Source organism: Leopardus geoffroyi, chromosome D3, assembly GCF_018350155.1.
Source record: "Leopardus geoffroyi isolate Oge1 chromosome D3, O.geoffroyi_Oge1_pat1.0, whole genome shotgun sequence".
Taxonomy (NCBI): Eukaryota; Metazoa; Chordata; class Mammalia; order Carnivora; family Felidae; genus Leopardus; species Leopardus geoffroyi.
The window spans coordinates 27618441-27634114 of record NC_059339.1 but is presented as its reverse complement, the minus strand read 5'-3'; the positions used below and the strand labels follow the sequence as shown (position 1 = coordinate 27634114).

Sequence of the window (15674 nt, the reverse complement as noted above, 5' to 3'; positions counted from 1 at the left end):
CAATCCAGAACATTCCTATAATAACATTTTATTTATTTATTTATTTATTTATTTATTTATTTAGTGAGAGAGAGAGACAGAGGGAGAGGGAGAGATGGCGGGGAGTTTATTTAGTGAGAGAGAGAGACAGAGGGAGAGATGGCGGGGAGAGATGAGGGAGGGGGGAGAGATGGAGGGAGGGAGGAAGGGGGAAAGAGAGGGAGAGAGGGGGAGGGGGAGGGGGAGAGGGAGAGAGAGAGAGAGAGAGAGAGAGAGAGAGAGAGAAAATCTTAAGCAAGCTCCACACTCAGCATGGAGCGTGACGCAGGGCTCAATTCCACAACCCTGGGATCATGACCTGAGCCAAAACCAAGAGTCATATGCTCAACCAACTCAACCAATTGAGCCACCCAGGTACTCCAATGATGTTTTAGATTACAGAATTTAAAACCAATTTTATTTATTTACTTATTTATTTATTAAAAAAATTTTTTTAACATTTTTATTTATTTATTATTTTATTTTATTTTTTTTTAATGGTTATTCATTTTTGAGACAGAGAGAGACAGAGCATGAATGGGAGGAAGGTCAGAGAGCGAGGGAGACACAGAATCTGAAACAGGCTCCAGGCTCTGAGCTGTCAGCACAGAGCCCGACGCGGGGCTCGAACTCACGGACCGCGAGATCGTGACTTGAGCCGAAGTTGGACGCCCAACCGACTGAGGCACCCAGGCGCCCCGACATTTTTATTTATTTTTGAGACAGGGAGAGACAGAACATGAACAGGGGAGGGTCAGAGAGAGGGAGACACAGAATCCGAAACAGGCTCCAGGCCCTGAGCTGTCAGCACAGAGCCCAACGTGGGGCTCGAACTCAGGGACCACGAGCTCATGACCTGAGCCAAAGTCGGCCACTTAAGCGACTGAGCCACCCAGGCGCCCCTAAAACTAATTTTAAAGAGTGATCCTAGCCCCACAGATCCCTGTGAATGCCTAGGGCCCGAAGTTTGGGAAGCACTGTTTGGTAATACCCTATCTGTCCTGCAATGGACATGGGATCTGGGCTGCAAGCCTGGCACAGAACACAGTGAGTGAACCCTGACTGAAGAAAGTTCGGTGCCAAGGTCTCCTTATGTTATAAATCACTAATCTCATTCCCTTCCTTCACTTTTCACAGAGGGACATGCTAATAGAAGCATGGGGACATGTGCCTAGTAGCCGCATTAGCCCTGGAGACCAGGGCCAGGTCAGACATGGAGATCATCCCAGTGGGAGAATTCAAAGCTAGAGGGCAGGCAGAGGGCCTCTGCTTTCAGGGGAACATTATAGCTACCCCCAATGCAACCAAGCCTCCAGAGCTCTGAAGAGTATGTCAATTATGTGGTGGCTTCAGCAAGGACTGTGTCCACAAGCACATTGACACAGTGACAAATCAGGCCTTCAAAACACCAGCTGCACCAGAACTGGGGCAGAGAAGTCAGAAGTCACTCAGCAGAGATCAAAGACACAGCCGAGGGGGTTTGTGCTGACAAAGCTAGTTGAATGGTGTTTGATTTGGGACATATTTACTTTGGAAAATACCCAATACCAGCCCAGCATCAAAGTTCACATTGAAACCCTGCTGGTGACCTTGGCTCATTTCATCTCTGCCACACTTCTCAGAAGCACAGAGGTGAGTTGGGTTTCTGACATTTCTGCTGATTATAAACTCTTATTTACGGTGGTTAGAGATGGGTAACTGGTGCATTTCTCTATCAAACTACAAGTTCAAAAGCTTTCTACATCATCCTAAAAATGGAAAAATGTTTTTATTTTTTAGTCTGCCTATTGTAACATTCGTCAGTTACGTTTTTGAGACAATTGACAAAATTGGAACAGGAACTAGAATAAAGTATTGTGCCTATGTTAGATTATTTTAAATGGATAACTGTACTATGATGGTGCATGAAAATATCCTTGTCCTTAGGCACTTTTCCCTAAAATATTAGAATTTAAAGTGAGAGAGACGTACAAGTGACCTATTGTCAGAAAGTTCAGAAAAAAAAGTATACATGTGTGCCTGTGTGCACACCCATACACACACACACACACACACACACACACACACACACACACACGCATACACACGGAGAGAGCCATAAAGCAACTGTTCTAAAATACAAAAGCTGGTGAAATCTGGGTGTACAGGGATTGTTTTTTATGCTGATCTTTCAGCTTCTGTAAGTTTGAAGTTATTCTAAAATGAAAGATTTTTTAAAAAAACTTTAGGCAGTTACTTCTCTCCCAACACATCTGCCCTCTTGGGACCTGAAGACACACCCTGGAGGGACTAGGGTGTCCAGATGTTATGCTCTGATGCGTGATCAAAAAGGCTAAACCTGTTCCATACAATTGTCATGAGAAAGCGCCATATAAAGTTCCCAGAAAAGCAAACTTTTGAATGATTTACCTTTAAAAAATATTGCTTCTCTTCAAAGATAGTCATCTGGATTTAAACACAACTTAGTGATAGTTTTAAAGTGTCTTATATAATTCTTAATAAATGGCAAAATGACAGGAAGATGGGCCTTTTAGATCCTTAATTAAAAAAAAAATTTAATACTTATTTACTTTTGAGAGAGAGAGAGGCAGAGACAGAGACAGAATATGAGCCGGGGAGGGGCAGACAGAGAGGGAGATACAGAATCCGAAGCAGGCTCCAGGTTCAGACGCCGAAGCAGGGCTTGAACCCAGGAACCGTGAGATCATGACCTGAGCTGAAGTTGGACACTTAACCGACTGAGCCACCCAGGTGCCCCTTAGATCCTTAATTTTAATTCACAAACAATATCAAAGAGCTTTTCTCCTTCCTCTAATAAGGGAATAATGAACACTATTTTTGGCTTTTTATCAGATAATGCAGAAACAGGGTATAAGAAGCTTCCAAATATACTACATGAATACATGAAAAAAACATGAATGTCTTCATCTCTGCCTCCTTATCTGGTCTCAGATTCCTTTTCCTGAACTCTTACTCATTCACGTTACTGTTGTTGTTTTTAACCTTGTTTTTATCTGAGAAGGATCCTTTTAAGTGCAGCCTAGAAAGGAGACTTTCATCACGTTGCTCACTTTCTTCTCTTTTTACAGTGTACTGCTATCAATATTCACACCCAATTCTGTCTGGAAATTGGGCCCAGTTCTACCTGTAGCCAGACACATTAGAAGTTGTTTCCCGCAAGTGGGATAGGTGTGCAGCACGGTAGCCTCAGCTGGGTGCTGGTGGGGTGGGGGGGCGGTGTGGGGCAGGAAAAGACAGCGGACATTTTCGAAGTCAGAAACTGTGATTTGCCCTCTCCAAAATGTGTGATTCAAAAGTCTCTTGGTGGTGATTAGAACAGCATTTGAGCCGACTATTTTCACAGTACCATAGGGGAAGACCCAACCAAGGAGGGAGACAAGGGGGCAGAGAAACCAGTCCTGGTGCTTCCAGGCAAACAGGTGGAGGTTCCACTGCCACGTATAGTGACACAAGGCTCAGTATTCTGGTATGTAAAATGCTGGAAGGATGAAGTTAAGTTGCACAGATGAAGTTCCTTGTATAGCACCTGGCATTCAGCAGACACTCTATCAAGAGCCACTGTTGTCATCAACATCAACAAAACCAAGAGCATCCCAAGTGAGGTATCTGTATAGCTAGCCCCATTTCCAGGCCTAACAAGTCCAAATATTTATTTAACAGGTGCCAGTAACTCTTATCTGGCTTGGACTAGAAGCAGATATTCTGGTGATCAAATATCTGCCTAATGGGAGATGGTTACACACACACACACACACACACCAAACTTTACAAGACACAATTCTTCCATCTGGTCTCTTCAGAAGTGATGCTGGGATCATGTGTGATGGTGTAGCATTAAAAATGCCTGCTGTTGCTGTCCCAGAGAAACACAGAAGCATCAAATGATAGTTCATCTACTCAGGATGTAATTATTATACAGGAAGTAAGCAAGAGAAAGGTAAAGCCATTGGTAGGTAAAACTGATTTGACAAATCAAGGCACATCCTTCCTTGGAACAAGGCAAGGGATGGGTAGATAAAGACAGGCTTACTTACCACAGCATATATATTAAAAATTTACCTGGTTGATTTCAATAAAGGGACTGCCCCTCAGGCCTTTTAGTAACAGCTGACATTACCCTAACACAGACCTTCTAAGTCTGGTAAGATTATTTCTTTTTTTTTTTATTTAAAAAAAATTTTTTTTCAACGTTTATTTATTTTTGGGACAGAGAGAGACAGAGCATGAACGGGGGAGGGGCAGAGAGAGAGGGAGACACAGAATCGGAAACAGGCTCCAGGCTCTGAGCCATCAGCCCAGAGCCTGATGCGGGGCTCGAACTCACGGACCGCGAGATCGTGACCTGGCTGAAGTCGGACGCTTAACCGACTGCGCCACCCAGGCGCCCCTGGTAAGATTATTTCTAATTCAATGCTAGAAGCAGTTAAGTAAGAAAGTTTTAGTAGTTCTCCTGCTAGCAGTGGGAGCCAAGTAACAGATGCAAAGAAGACAGCACATCTGCGGTAAGCCATATAACCTCACAGCTTCTGGGGCTCCAGGGGAAAGACGAGCCACCAGTCACCTTTCATTAGGCACCCAGAGGATCACTACATTACGACAAATTCCAAATCTTATGCAAATTACACAACCCCAAAATAATGACACAAATTTCACATTATCTTTAGGATATCTGTTTTCAGAAAAGCCTGGCCCGCATACATTTTGCAACATCTCCACTCAGGCCCCACCTCTTGGTGAAGCTTGGTGAAGCTCTCCTGGCACCCTGCTCCTACCACAGGAAGCAGAGCCGCACCGCAGCTCTGCACCCCTACCTGCTTTGGTAGTGTCCTTATGAGAGCCCCGTGCTTTATTGCACATCTGCTCCCCATCAGGCGGGCAGAACCCGTTGGTGGGGGAGACCTTTGTGCCTCCCATGCCTAAAATATGTTGTTTGGAAACAGGAGACAAAGTTTAGTGAATGAATGAAAAAGAAACTCCCTGGGAATGCTAAGCCCCCAGGATTCTATATGGTTTTAGTTTTGCAAACCTTAAAGAAGGGATTCTCAAGTAGGGGTCCACAGATCCTTCAGGCAGGTTTATGAAACCACACAAAATATTAGTTACCTGTTTATCTTCACCAGCTTCTCTTAAAGTTCATGATCCTAAAATGGTTAAACACTCTGACTCCCAGGGCACCTTCCTGGGTCAAAACCCAGATGACTGCTTGTCATCTGAGCAGTGTGGTAGCAGGTCCATGAGGCCACCTCTCACCATGTCATTGGTTTTCTCTCCCAGCTTTAGCTCTGCCAAAATGAAATGCCCATTCCAACCCCTCATCATTTCTCTCATCCTAACGTCTATATGTGGGAGCAACAGCCTGGCTGGTCAGCTTGAGAAAGGAGGGGAAGATTCTATATCCGCAGACCCCCAATGGGGGCAGTTAAATAGCAAAAACCTGAGCATGCCCCTTCTCCCTGCTGACTTCCACAAGGAAAATACGGTCACCAACGACTGGATCCCAGAGGGGGAGGAGGACGAGGACTATCTGGACCTGGAGAAGATATTCAGTGAAGATGATGACTATATTGACATCATCGATGCGGTTTCACCAACCGATTCAGAGGCTGGCGAAGGGAACATCCTCCAGCTCTTCCAAGGCAAGAGCCGAATCCAGCGTCTCAACATCCTCAATGCAAAGTTCGCTTTCAACCTTTACAGAGCACTGAAGGAGCAGGCGCGTCCTTCCGACAACATCTTTATAGCCCCAGTGGGCATTTCCACCGCCATGGGTATGATTTCCTTTGGCCTGCAGGGGGAGACCTATGAACAAGTGCACTCGATTTTGCATTTTAAAGACTTTGTCAATGCCAGCAGCAAGTATGAGATCATGACCATTCACAATCTCTTCCGTAAGCTGACTCATCGCCTCTTCAGGAGGAATTTTGGGTACACACTGAGGTCGGTCAATGATCTTTATGTCCAGAAGCAATTTCCAATCCTGGATGACTTCAAAAGGAAAGTAAAAGAGTACTACTTTGCGGAGGCCCAGGAGGCTAACTTCTCAGACCCTGCCTTCATATCGAAAACCAATAACCACATTCTGAAGCTCACCAAGGGTCTCATAAAAGACGCTCTGGAGAATATAGACCCAGCTACTCAGATGATGATTCTAAACTGCATCTACTTTAAAGGTAAGAATAGCTGGGGCACCTGGGTGACTCAGTCGGTTAAGCGTCTGACTGGCTCAGGTTAGAATCTCATGGTTCGTGGGTTTGAGCCCTACGTTGGGCTCTGTGCTGACAGCTCAGAGCCTGGAGCCTGCTTCCGCATGTGCTCTCTCTCTCAAAAATAAAATAAACATTAAAAAAAGAAAAATTTAAAGGTAAGAATAGCTTAAGTTTCTCAAAACAAATTCGCAACATACTTTTAGTGCACAGATGGACTGAGCATCAAGAACTATATTCTAGAGGCTCCTGGGTGGCTCAGTCAGTGGAGTGTCTGACTTCAGCTCAGATCATGGTCTCATTGTTCGTGGGTTCAAGCCCCACATTGGGCTCCATGCTGACAGTGTGGAGCCTGCTTGGATTCTCCCTCTCTTCCCCCTCTCTGCCCCTCTCCCATTCATGCTCGCTCACTCTCTCTCAAAATAAATAAACTATACAAAGTATTTTAAAAAAAAGTTCTAGCTCTGATTTATCCAGGAAACCAAGACACAGGTTAGCTCACAGGGAAGATGAGGATGGGGTGATGGTGGCAGCTGACACTGAGCCCTAACTCTGTGCTTTATGCTCACTGAATCTCCACCAAAACCTTGTTATTAGTGTTGCATGTTACAGATGGAGCCACTAAGGCACAGAGAAGTAAAATGAGGCTCCCAGGGCACACAGTCAATTAAGGGCAGAGCCAAGGTTGTCCCAGGTTGCTTTGTTAAATTGGAAGAAAAAATGGAAAACCTTTTTAGAATTTGGCCAGCCTAGATTTTGAGGGTTTTTGGGGTGTTTTTTTTCATCTCCTTCCCCAATTATTGGTAAGCAGGAATATGGACAAGAGGCTGAAGACAGATGTCTGAAAACTGTTCAGCTTGACTAACTGACATGAACACCTGCAACTCCTTTTTGGGATACTTATGCACTAATGGGCAGGAGGGGGCGGGGAAATATACTATTATTTCTAGACCAACTGTTCTGCGCCAGGCAAGAAAGGAGGACATTCCCCAACCCCACACGACTATGCACATAGGACCCCTGGGATCCTAGAAATAAATTGGCAATGGACTTGTAAAACCCAGACCTTTTTCATAGTGCCCTCACTGGGACCTGAACCAGAAAAAACCTCTACCCCACTCTACAAGCCTAGAGAGCCAGAGGGCAGACACAAGGAATGAGTCTACGTCTCAACGACTCATGGTGACACACAATCACTCTCCTCTCTGCCACCAAGAACTGACAGGCACCAGCTAGAGTCAGTCCCCCAGGCCTGGGAGGCCACGCTTCTTCGCTACTTAGCTCCAGTGTTGGTTATAGCAGCCCAGGGAGGTGAAGGACAGGAGACCTCTCTTGGCTGCTGCTCTGAGGTGGTGGGGCTGCTGAAGGTAAGCCGAGACCTCCTCACAGCTGTGTCAAGTAGGCATTCTGCCAGATGGGCAAAGTAGGGCTGAAACAGCCAAGACCACAGGAGGGACATGGAGGCTGAGCCAGGTCCCTGGGCTTCCCCCCCGAATGCCAGGCACACCGCTGGCCTTGTGGTGGGTAGATCAAAGGCTGAGGCTCTAGCAGGCTTGTGACAGACACACACACACACATGAACTATATATACAGTGAACACATACATATAATTTTTATTACTGGCTGTAAGTATGTCTTTTGGAAGTGAGCAAACTGGAGTGTAAGCCCTGGCCTCACCACTCCCTATTCATGTGGCCTCAGGAAAGTCATTCAATGTCTCTGCGACTCAGTTTCCTCACCTTTATCACAGAGATGATAACATCTACTCTAACAGGGCTGTGTGCAGGACTGCAAGAGACAGTGATACAGTGCTAGCCCAGTATGTGGAATGTGGCAGGAGTTTAATGAACTTGAATGAGTAAAACTGCAGATGTCAATGTCATAGAATATATTAAGTAGGTATGATATTGCTAGTGATGTTTACTCTGCTTCTATGAGCAACTAACCTATGTTTAGGAATGGCTTTAGAACAGCCAGTGTAAGTTACTTGGGCAGCATCAAGGCCCTCAGTCTTACTGGTCTGTGGGGCACTCTGGACACGAATGCCTATGCATTAGGCTAGCTGGATGATTGGGAACAGACAGAGAAACACAGCAGCAAGCCACTCGTGCCAGCATGGGCTTCAGAAATAACTAGGACAGTCAGTTTATGACCTCCTGCACACAGTGACCAGTGTAATGCCAAAGGGCAAAAGTGGCAAATATATGTGCGTCCTTTTCCCCTCATGTTGGATAGTCACTTAATTTAGTGTTGGAATCAGAGGGATGAAATGCTAATAGGAGTTAGTCTTTCATTGATGCTTATCAAAAGAAAGGAAGGTCTAGAGGTGTATTTTATTTTATTTTATTTTATTTTATTTTTATTTTATTTTGAGAGAAAGAGAGTGTGTGTGTGAGTGGGGGAGGGGCAGAGGGAGAGAGGGAGAGAGAGAACCTTGGGCTCCGCACCCAGCTCAGATCTAACACAGGGCTCAAACTCATGACCGTGAGATCATGACCTGAGCCAAAATCAAGAGTCGGACACTTAACTGACTGAGCCACCCAGACGTCCCTACAAGTGTAATTTTAATCACTAGCTTCTAAATCTGTTACTAATTTGATTTTTAATTACAAATGTTATAACCACATTGCAAAGCCAATAAAAACAGAGGTTGGGCCTCAGGAGGAAGTCAGAAGAATCCTAGGAGACATGTGACAGCTCCAGCAGAAGGGTAGTGACATCCGTGGTTGCAACAACCTGGGGGCAGGGGGAAGCACCCCTGGCATCTCAGGGGCAAAGGTCAAGGATGCTAAACACCCTACAAGGCAGGACAGCCCCCACAACAAAGAACTGCCCAAATGTCAACAGTGCCGAGGCCGAGAAGCCTGGGGCAGAGGCCCGCACAGGGAGAAGGAAACCTAGCTCCCATCACAGGCAGGCAGTTTAAACCTCCTCCTCAAGAACCTCCAGCTTACCTCATCCCAGCAGTTCTAACTACCAACTGGAAACCTAGAACAAATTACTTAGCCTCTTTGTGCCTCTGCTTCCTTGTCTGTAAAACAGGGCTAATAATAAAAAGCATGCACCTAATATGGTTGCTAGGAGGAAGGAATGAGTGATCCAGGAGAAATGCTTAGGGGAACGCAGGCACACTGCCAGTTCTCCATTGTCAGTCAGCAGTCATTAGTAGCTACCAGCACCTTAGAGCTAAAAGAGAGGCGTGCTTATTCCTGGATACAGTGTTACACCGGAATCTTTTTTTTTTTTTAGTTATTTATTTTGAGAGAATAAGAGTGAGAGAGAGTGTGTGTGTGCAAACGAGGAAGGGGGGCAGAGAGAGAGAGGGAGACAAAGAATCCCTGGCACGCTCTGTGCTATTAGCATAGAGCCTGATCTGGCGCTTGATCTCACAAACCATGAGATCATGACCTGAATGGAAATCAAGAGTCGGATGCTTAACCGATTGAGCTATGTAGACACCCCACACCCAAATCTGATGTGAAGATCTGATGGCATCATCAGTGTGTGCAGCTAGTCCCTATGGAATCACAGAGTGGAAAGGATGAAAGCCATCAAACTAGAGCTGTCATGAGAAAAAAGCTACTCTTTTTATAGATCAACAACAAGCAGAGGTCCAGGCATGTTAGGCATCTTGCTAGAGTCAAACAATTAGTTAGTGCCTGCATCTACACCAGAATTCATTCCAGTCTATTTCTCTACCATTATCACGCTTCCTACAAGTATGTTAGCATTCTGACCTTCTTGGAATCATTTAGAACAGTGGTCCTCAAAGTGTGGTCTCTGGACCAGGAGCATCAGCATCACCTGGGAACTTGTTAGAAATCCAAGTTCTTGGCTCAAATCAGACCTACAGAACCAGGGACTCTGGGGGTGGGCCCTGTAGCCAGAACAAGTCCTTCGGGTGTTTCTGTTGCACACTTATATGTGTGGACCACTGCTTTAAAATAACATTTTAATAAAAGCCTTGTTCTTGTTGACTTTACAGGATCCTGGGTGAATAAATTCCCAGTAGAAATGACACACAACCACAACTTCCGACTCAATGAACGAGAAGTAGTCAAAGTTTCCATGATGCAGACCAAGGGGAACTTTCTGGCCGCAAATGACCAGGAGCTGGACTGTGATGTCCTGCGGCTGGAGTATGTGGGGGGCATCAGCATGCTAATTGTGGTCCCTCACAAGCTGTCTGGAATGAAGACCCTTGAGACACAGCTGACACCACAGGTGGTGGAGAGATGGCAGAAAAGCATGACAAACAGGTACTTTAAGTTGAATGTTCTTTTGATCTCTGGGAGGCTGGGAGAGCCCAGGAATACTGGGAACTTTGGTCATTTTAAGAAGGAAGCTGTGTGCACAAAAAAAACAAGAACTGTTACACTGGGTCACTCTTGTTAATTCAGACCAAATTTCCTGCTCAGTGAGAAGTAATCAGAAAGCATCTGTGAGAAATACATCTGCCTTCCCTATGACAGTTTCAGAAGTGAGGGGCAGGTGACTTTGTGCCAGTATGGAAACAATCCTGGCTCTGCCATCTAGTTGCTCTGTGGCTTTGAGCCCTGGCTTTGTCATCTGTAAAGGCAGCATGATTCCATGATTTCCCAGGGTCACAGAGAGAAATAAATAGAAATGTAATATTGAGCATCCCTCACAGCGCCTGGTGCCTGAGAGGTGTTCAACAAAGATGAGCTTTCCCTTTCCTGAGCAGGAAATCCTGTGGTCCTTGTAGCCTATTAAGGACACGTCATTCATGATTTTCCTCTTACTATTTATTACTCCATAGACAAAACTACAGGTTTTAAATATTTACTATGACTATTAGCGGATCATGGCAGAAAGAATAAAAAAGTTGTTTTTCTGCTTTATTTAATACTGGCTAGGCCCATATTAAGATATGAATTTGGTTCAGATTTCCTTTTGGGACAAGAATACAAAGAAATGAGGGATGCCTGGGTGGCTCAGTCGGTTGAGCATCTGACTCTTGATTTCGGCTCAGGTCATGATGCCAGGGTCATGGGACTGAGCCCCATGTTGGGCTCTGAGCTCAGCATATGGCCTGCTTGAGATCCTCTCTCTCTCTCTCTCTCTCTCTCTCTCTCTGTCTCTCAAAAAGAAAACAAAAAAAGTCCCTCTTGTGCCTGCATCCTTCTTAACCTCACTGCCATGACCTCTTACCCTGAGCCAGGAAGGCCTAACCAGCCTGTCCATTCCATTCCTCAAGCCACCCCGCACTGGCCTCCAAACAGCATTCCCAAAACACCCTCCCACTCCACCTCCTCTTCTCATAAGCTCTCTGTGGGCCCCCTGCCCATGGGATGTGGCTTAGCTTCTTGGCTAGGCCCAAAGACACAGCCCCCGTCTGACCTGCTCCAGCCCTCCTCCTCTTTCCTCCCCACCTGCCAAGTGCCCCATTGTACCCCAGCCATACCACAGCCTTAAGCTCCCTCCAGGCTTTGCTCATACCATCTCTCAAGCTGTGGGCAGCCTCCAGGCCACAGGAATATCCCTCCTCCCCATCCCCTGTTGGATGGCTCCAGTACTTAGATCTATTCTAGTTGTTCAGACATTATCATACCACCTTTACAATTCTGTTGCTTCACACATGTGAGTACTGGCTTGGCAAAAGGGAAGCAAACTCTTGAAAAGGGGGACCATGCCTGATGTCCTCTTTATCTCCTTCATGTGCTGGACTTGGCCCTATGGGCACTAGAGTTGCTGTTTATCCATAAGGACTGAATGTGTTGAGGCAAGGACTGAGAACATTTAGCACTGTCTGGCAAATGAAGGCTTCTTTTTTCAGTACACTGACCAGATATTTAATTGCTTACTTAACGAAATAAGAAATGCCTAAAATCAAGGACCCAAACAAGAGAATTTAGATACCCTCAAACCATAAACCAGTAACCATTCTGCTGCTGGCCAGGAAGGCAGGATGTGAATCCCACAGTATGGAGGAAATGACTGCACAGTACTAACCATATCTCCATTTTAAGGAACTGGAATCATAATGGATGGTCTCTCTCAAATCCTCAACTGACAGTACTAGGATGTGAATTTTAGGAAGTGCTGCATTAATTCTGTGGTAAAAGCAACCTGGGGTTGGTGGGAGAAAGGTAGGTTGTGGACATCTGAGGGAAAGACATGATTCTTGTATAACTTGTGGTTCAATAAAACTGGGCCCCTTTTCCTTCTCTGATCAGAACTCGAGAGGTGCTTCTGCCTAAATTCAAGCTGGAGAAGAACTACAACCTGGTGGAGGCCCTGAAGTCAATGGGGGTCACAGCGCTGTTTGACAAAGACAGCAATATGGCAGGAATCTCAGAACACAGGATCACCATCGATCTGGTAATCTCTCCCCTTGTCCACCCTCTGCACCTGACCCCAGGATCTTCCCCCAGCAAAGCCTCCCTCCTGCCTCACATGACTTCACAGCTCAGGGGTGCTGGGTCTGCTCTCCCTGGGTCTGTCAGGCACTGAGTGGGCAGGGTAGTCTGTTTTAGGGAGCACCATGGTAGCCCCCATTCTCACTGACAGCAGAAAGAGATGGGGTGTGTGCTCCAATCTGTGAAATACCTACACCCAGCTGAATCATGAAAGGCTCATTAAATACATGCAGAGACACTGCATGACCTGCATGCTGAACTTAACACAACCACAGACACTTCACAAAAAAAAAGAGAGAATACCAGTCCAAACAGCATGCAGATCGAGGCCCAACCCTTCTGGCAATGCACCTAGAGCTGCTCTCTTGCTGGCAGACCACTCATACTGTCACCACTATGAGCGACTGTAATGTTGGAGTTTAAAGATACACACTGTTTAGGGGCGCCTGGGTGGCTCAGTTGGTTAAATGTCTGACTTCGGCTCAGGTCATGATCTCATGGTTTGTGAGTTTGAGCCACATATCAGGGTCTGTGCTGGCAGCTCAGAGCCTGGAGCCTGCTTCGTATTCTGTGTCTCCCTTTCTCTCAGTCCCTCTCCCACTCACAATTTGTCTCTCTCAATCTTGCAAAAATAAACAAACATTAAAAAAAAAAAAAGATACACAGTTTACACAACACAGCTTCTGAGCACAATTACTGCACCTGGAAGGAGGTGAGCAAGACCTTCAAGGGTCCTTCTGACCAGCTGTGGTTTGGGCCTTGTATGTGGTCTTTCCACCCTGAATGAAAGGAGACTCCACTCTATTCTCTATCCCTCCCTCTGTGTGCCCACTGATGGGATCTGACAACTTTCCTTTCCATTTTCAAACAGTTCAAGCACCAAGGTACCATCATGGTGAACGAAGAGGGCACCCAAGCTGCCGCCGTGACCACTGTGGGGTTCATGCCACTGTCTACCCAAGTCCGTTTCACTGTCGACCGCCCCTTTCTGTTCCTCATCTATGAGCACCGCACCAGCTGCCTACTCTTCATGGGGAGAGTTGCCAACCCCACCAAGTCCTAAAGGTGGAGGTCTGGGCATTTCAAGTGTTTTGGGGCCACTCTGTAATTCTGGTTCCATTCTAACAATGAGAACAGAGATGTTTTGCCATCATGGTTTTCATGGTTTATGCTACCATTCTGAAATCGAGGCCCATAGGAGACAAGAAATTTACAAACGACCAAGAAGCTCACTGGAATCAGTTCAGCACAGTGAATAATGCCAGCAGTTCATAGAAGTTAATGTACCTGTGACATGTCAGCTGTTACCTAGAGGGTGTCAACAACATACAGATGGGTTTACTCCCTCCTCCTCAGTGCAAACCTGTGGAGGTCCTGCCTGCACACCTCCTTCCCCTGCAGTCCCCGTCCTTGAGCATTTGGCTCTATTACTCAAATTACCAGCGCTCCTCATCTGAACACAGAACACAGAAATGAGCTGCAGGACTAATTTCTCACCTCTCCCAAGGCTGGTGCCTAGGACAGAAGCAACCTCATGACATTTAAGGGGTGCCCTGGGTGTTAGCGCTTCATTCTCTCGAGGTTCAACCTTCCGAATTGATGCTAAATGTCATCTATACTTCTGCTATCACCTCACCTCACTGCTGCCCAGAAGACAGCATGTACACATGGCCATGCTTCCTACCTTAGCGATAAATAAATATCGCCACTTTTACCGTGTCTGTTATAATTCTCTATTTTTTCTCTATTGAGGCTCAAGTAACTAAGAAAAGCCAAATTCAAAACAGCTGACATCCCTAGGAATGACAGAGGTTGACAATAAGCAACTTGAGTTCTTCACAGTGACTTATGTGCTACACATGGGGCATGTTCCTCAGGATCAGGATGTGGTGAGTGAGGGGGCAAAGATGTTGTGGATGGGGCTTTGTGGAAATTCCTGAAATGCTAGTCTTTAAGTGGGGCACATGCTTCAGCTTTATCCCTGGACACAGGGAGACCGTCAGACAACTTCCTATAGTAGGTCTGGTTTGAGAAAACAGGTGGCATCTGAGGAATATGTTTCCAGATCCTTCGTTACTTGGATAAGACGAGTGGAATCCAAAAAGGCTGCTCAGAATTCAAGAGTGGGGGCACCTCTGCAGTCTGGGGATTATGGGCAGTGACAGGGAGAGCATCCCACGTGCTGTGTGGCTAACTCTGACCCCCACAGCCCTGCAGGAGAGTTTTTCTCTTCCCTTTTCTGCAGAGGAGGAAGACCAGGGTTTGAGCACAGGTTGGTTTGACTCCAGGGTCACCCGTGGAGTCTTGTCATAGAGGGTTTTAGACCCAGTGAGACCAATTCCAGTTATGGGGCAGCAAAAGCAGAGCACCTCATGCTCCCCATGGTAGGGGGCGCTGTGATGGGTGTGCAGGCAGGTTATCACGGAGTCCTCATACCAGCTCTAGGGGTTCAAGCTGTTACCATCTTCTTTTGGCAGCTGAAGAAACAATTAAAGGTCACAGAGGAAACATGATCTGTCCCAGGCCCTCCTGTTAACTCTTAATACACCTCTCTACCTGCTTCCTTTCCAGCTTCCTGCACCAGAGCCTCCACCTCCCATATTTACTGACCAGTGCAGGACTGAGGCTATGTCTTTCCCTATCACAGTCTCCTGTGCTCTTGGGAAGCCCTGAGCTTGCTGACACCCCACTCCTTGAATTCCTTCTCCAATTCACTTCCACACAGTCCTTTCAGGAAATGCTTGCCCTGCATTTTTTTTTCTGCTGGTTCCTCGTGCCCCTCCCATTCCTAAATGTGGCTCTCTCAAAAACTCTGCCTGTCGCCCTTTGCCATGCCTGTCCCCTACCCAAAAAGCAGCTGTCTCCCTTCCAATGTGACCTGTCCCACTTCTGCTGGAGCCAGCCCTCCTCTGTGACCTGGCCCAGGTCAAGGCCCTCCAACCTCCATGTTTTTCATTCACCTACATCCACTCAGAATGCACTCAGACCCCCTTTTTCAGAAACTAGCTGATCCAGGTTTTAAGGCCATAGAGTATTAATTCAAAGCACAGAC

The 15674-nt window shown here is 46.3% G+C and overlaps 2 protein-coding genes across 2 annotated transcripts in view; one reads left to right on the top strand and one right to left on the bottom strand.

Annotated features, from left to right (window-relative positions):
- The window catches only part of PI4KA (phosphatidylinositol 4-kinase alpha), a 114754-nt gene that overhangs the window by 51430 nt on the left and 47650 nt on the right, over positions 1 to 15674 (bottom strand). The gene's annotated exons all lie outside the window — the stretch shown is intronic.
- On the top strand, positions 1529 to 14341 carry SERPIND1 (serpin family D member 1). The gene is made up of 5 exons (XM_045457609.1): positions 1529 to 1650; positions 5314 to 6209; positions 10228 to 10501; positions 12440 to 12584; positions 13494 to 14341. Exons 2-5 carry the CDS (start codon positions 5330 to 5332, stop codon positions 13683 to 13685), a joined length of 1491 nt encoding a protein of 496 aa, XP_045313565.1. The 5' UTR covers positions 1529 to 1650; positions 5314 to 5329; the 3' UTR covers positions 13686 to 14341.

Excerpts from the sequence above, each read along its gene's own strand:
- SERPIND1 (XM_045457609.1), top strand. The coding sequence starts at position 5,330 with ATGAAATGCCCATTCCAACCCCTCATCATTTCTCTCATCCTAACGTCT. Across the intron at positions 6,210-10,227 it reads AAACTGCATCTACTTTAAAG|GATCCTGGGTGAATAAATTC; the intron begins GTAAGAATAGCT and ends TTGACTTTACAG. Across the intron at positions 12,585-13,493 it reads ACAGGATCACCATCGATCTG|TTCAAGCACCAAGGTACCAT; the intron begins GTAATCTCTCCC and ends ATTTTCAAACAG.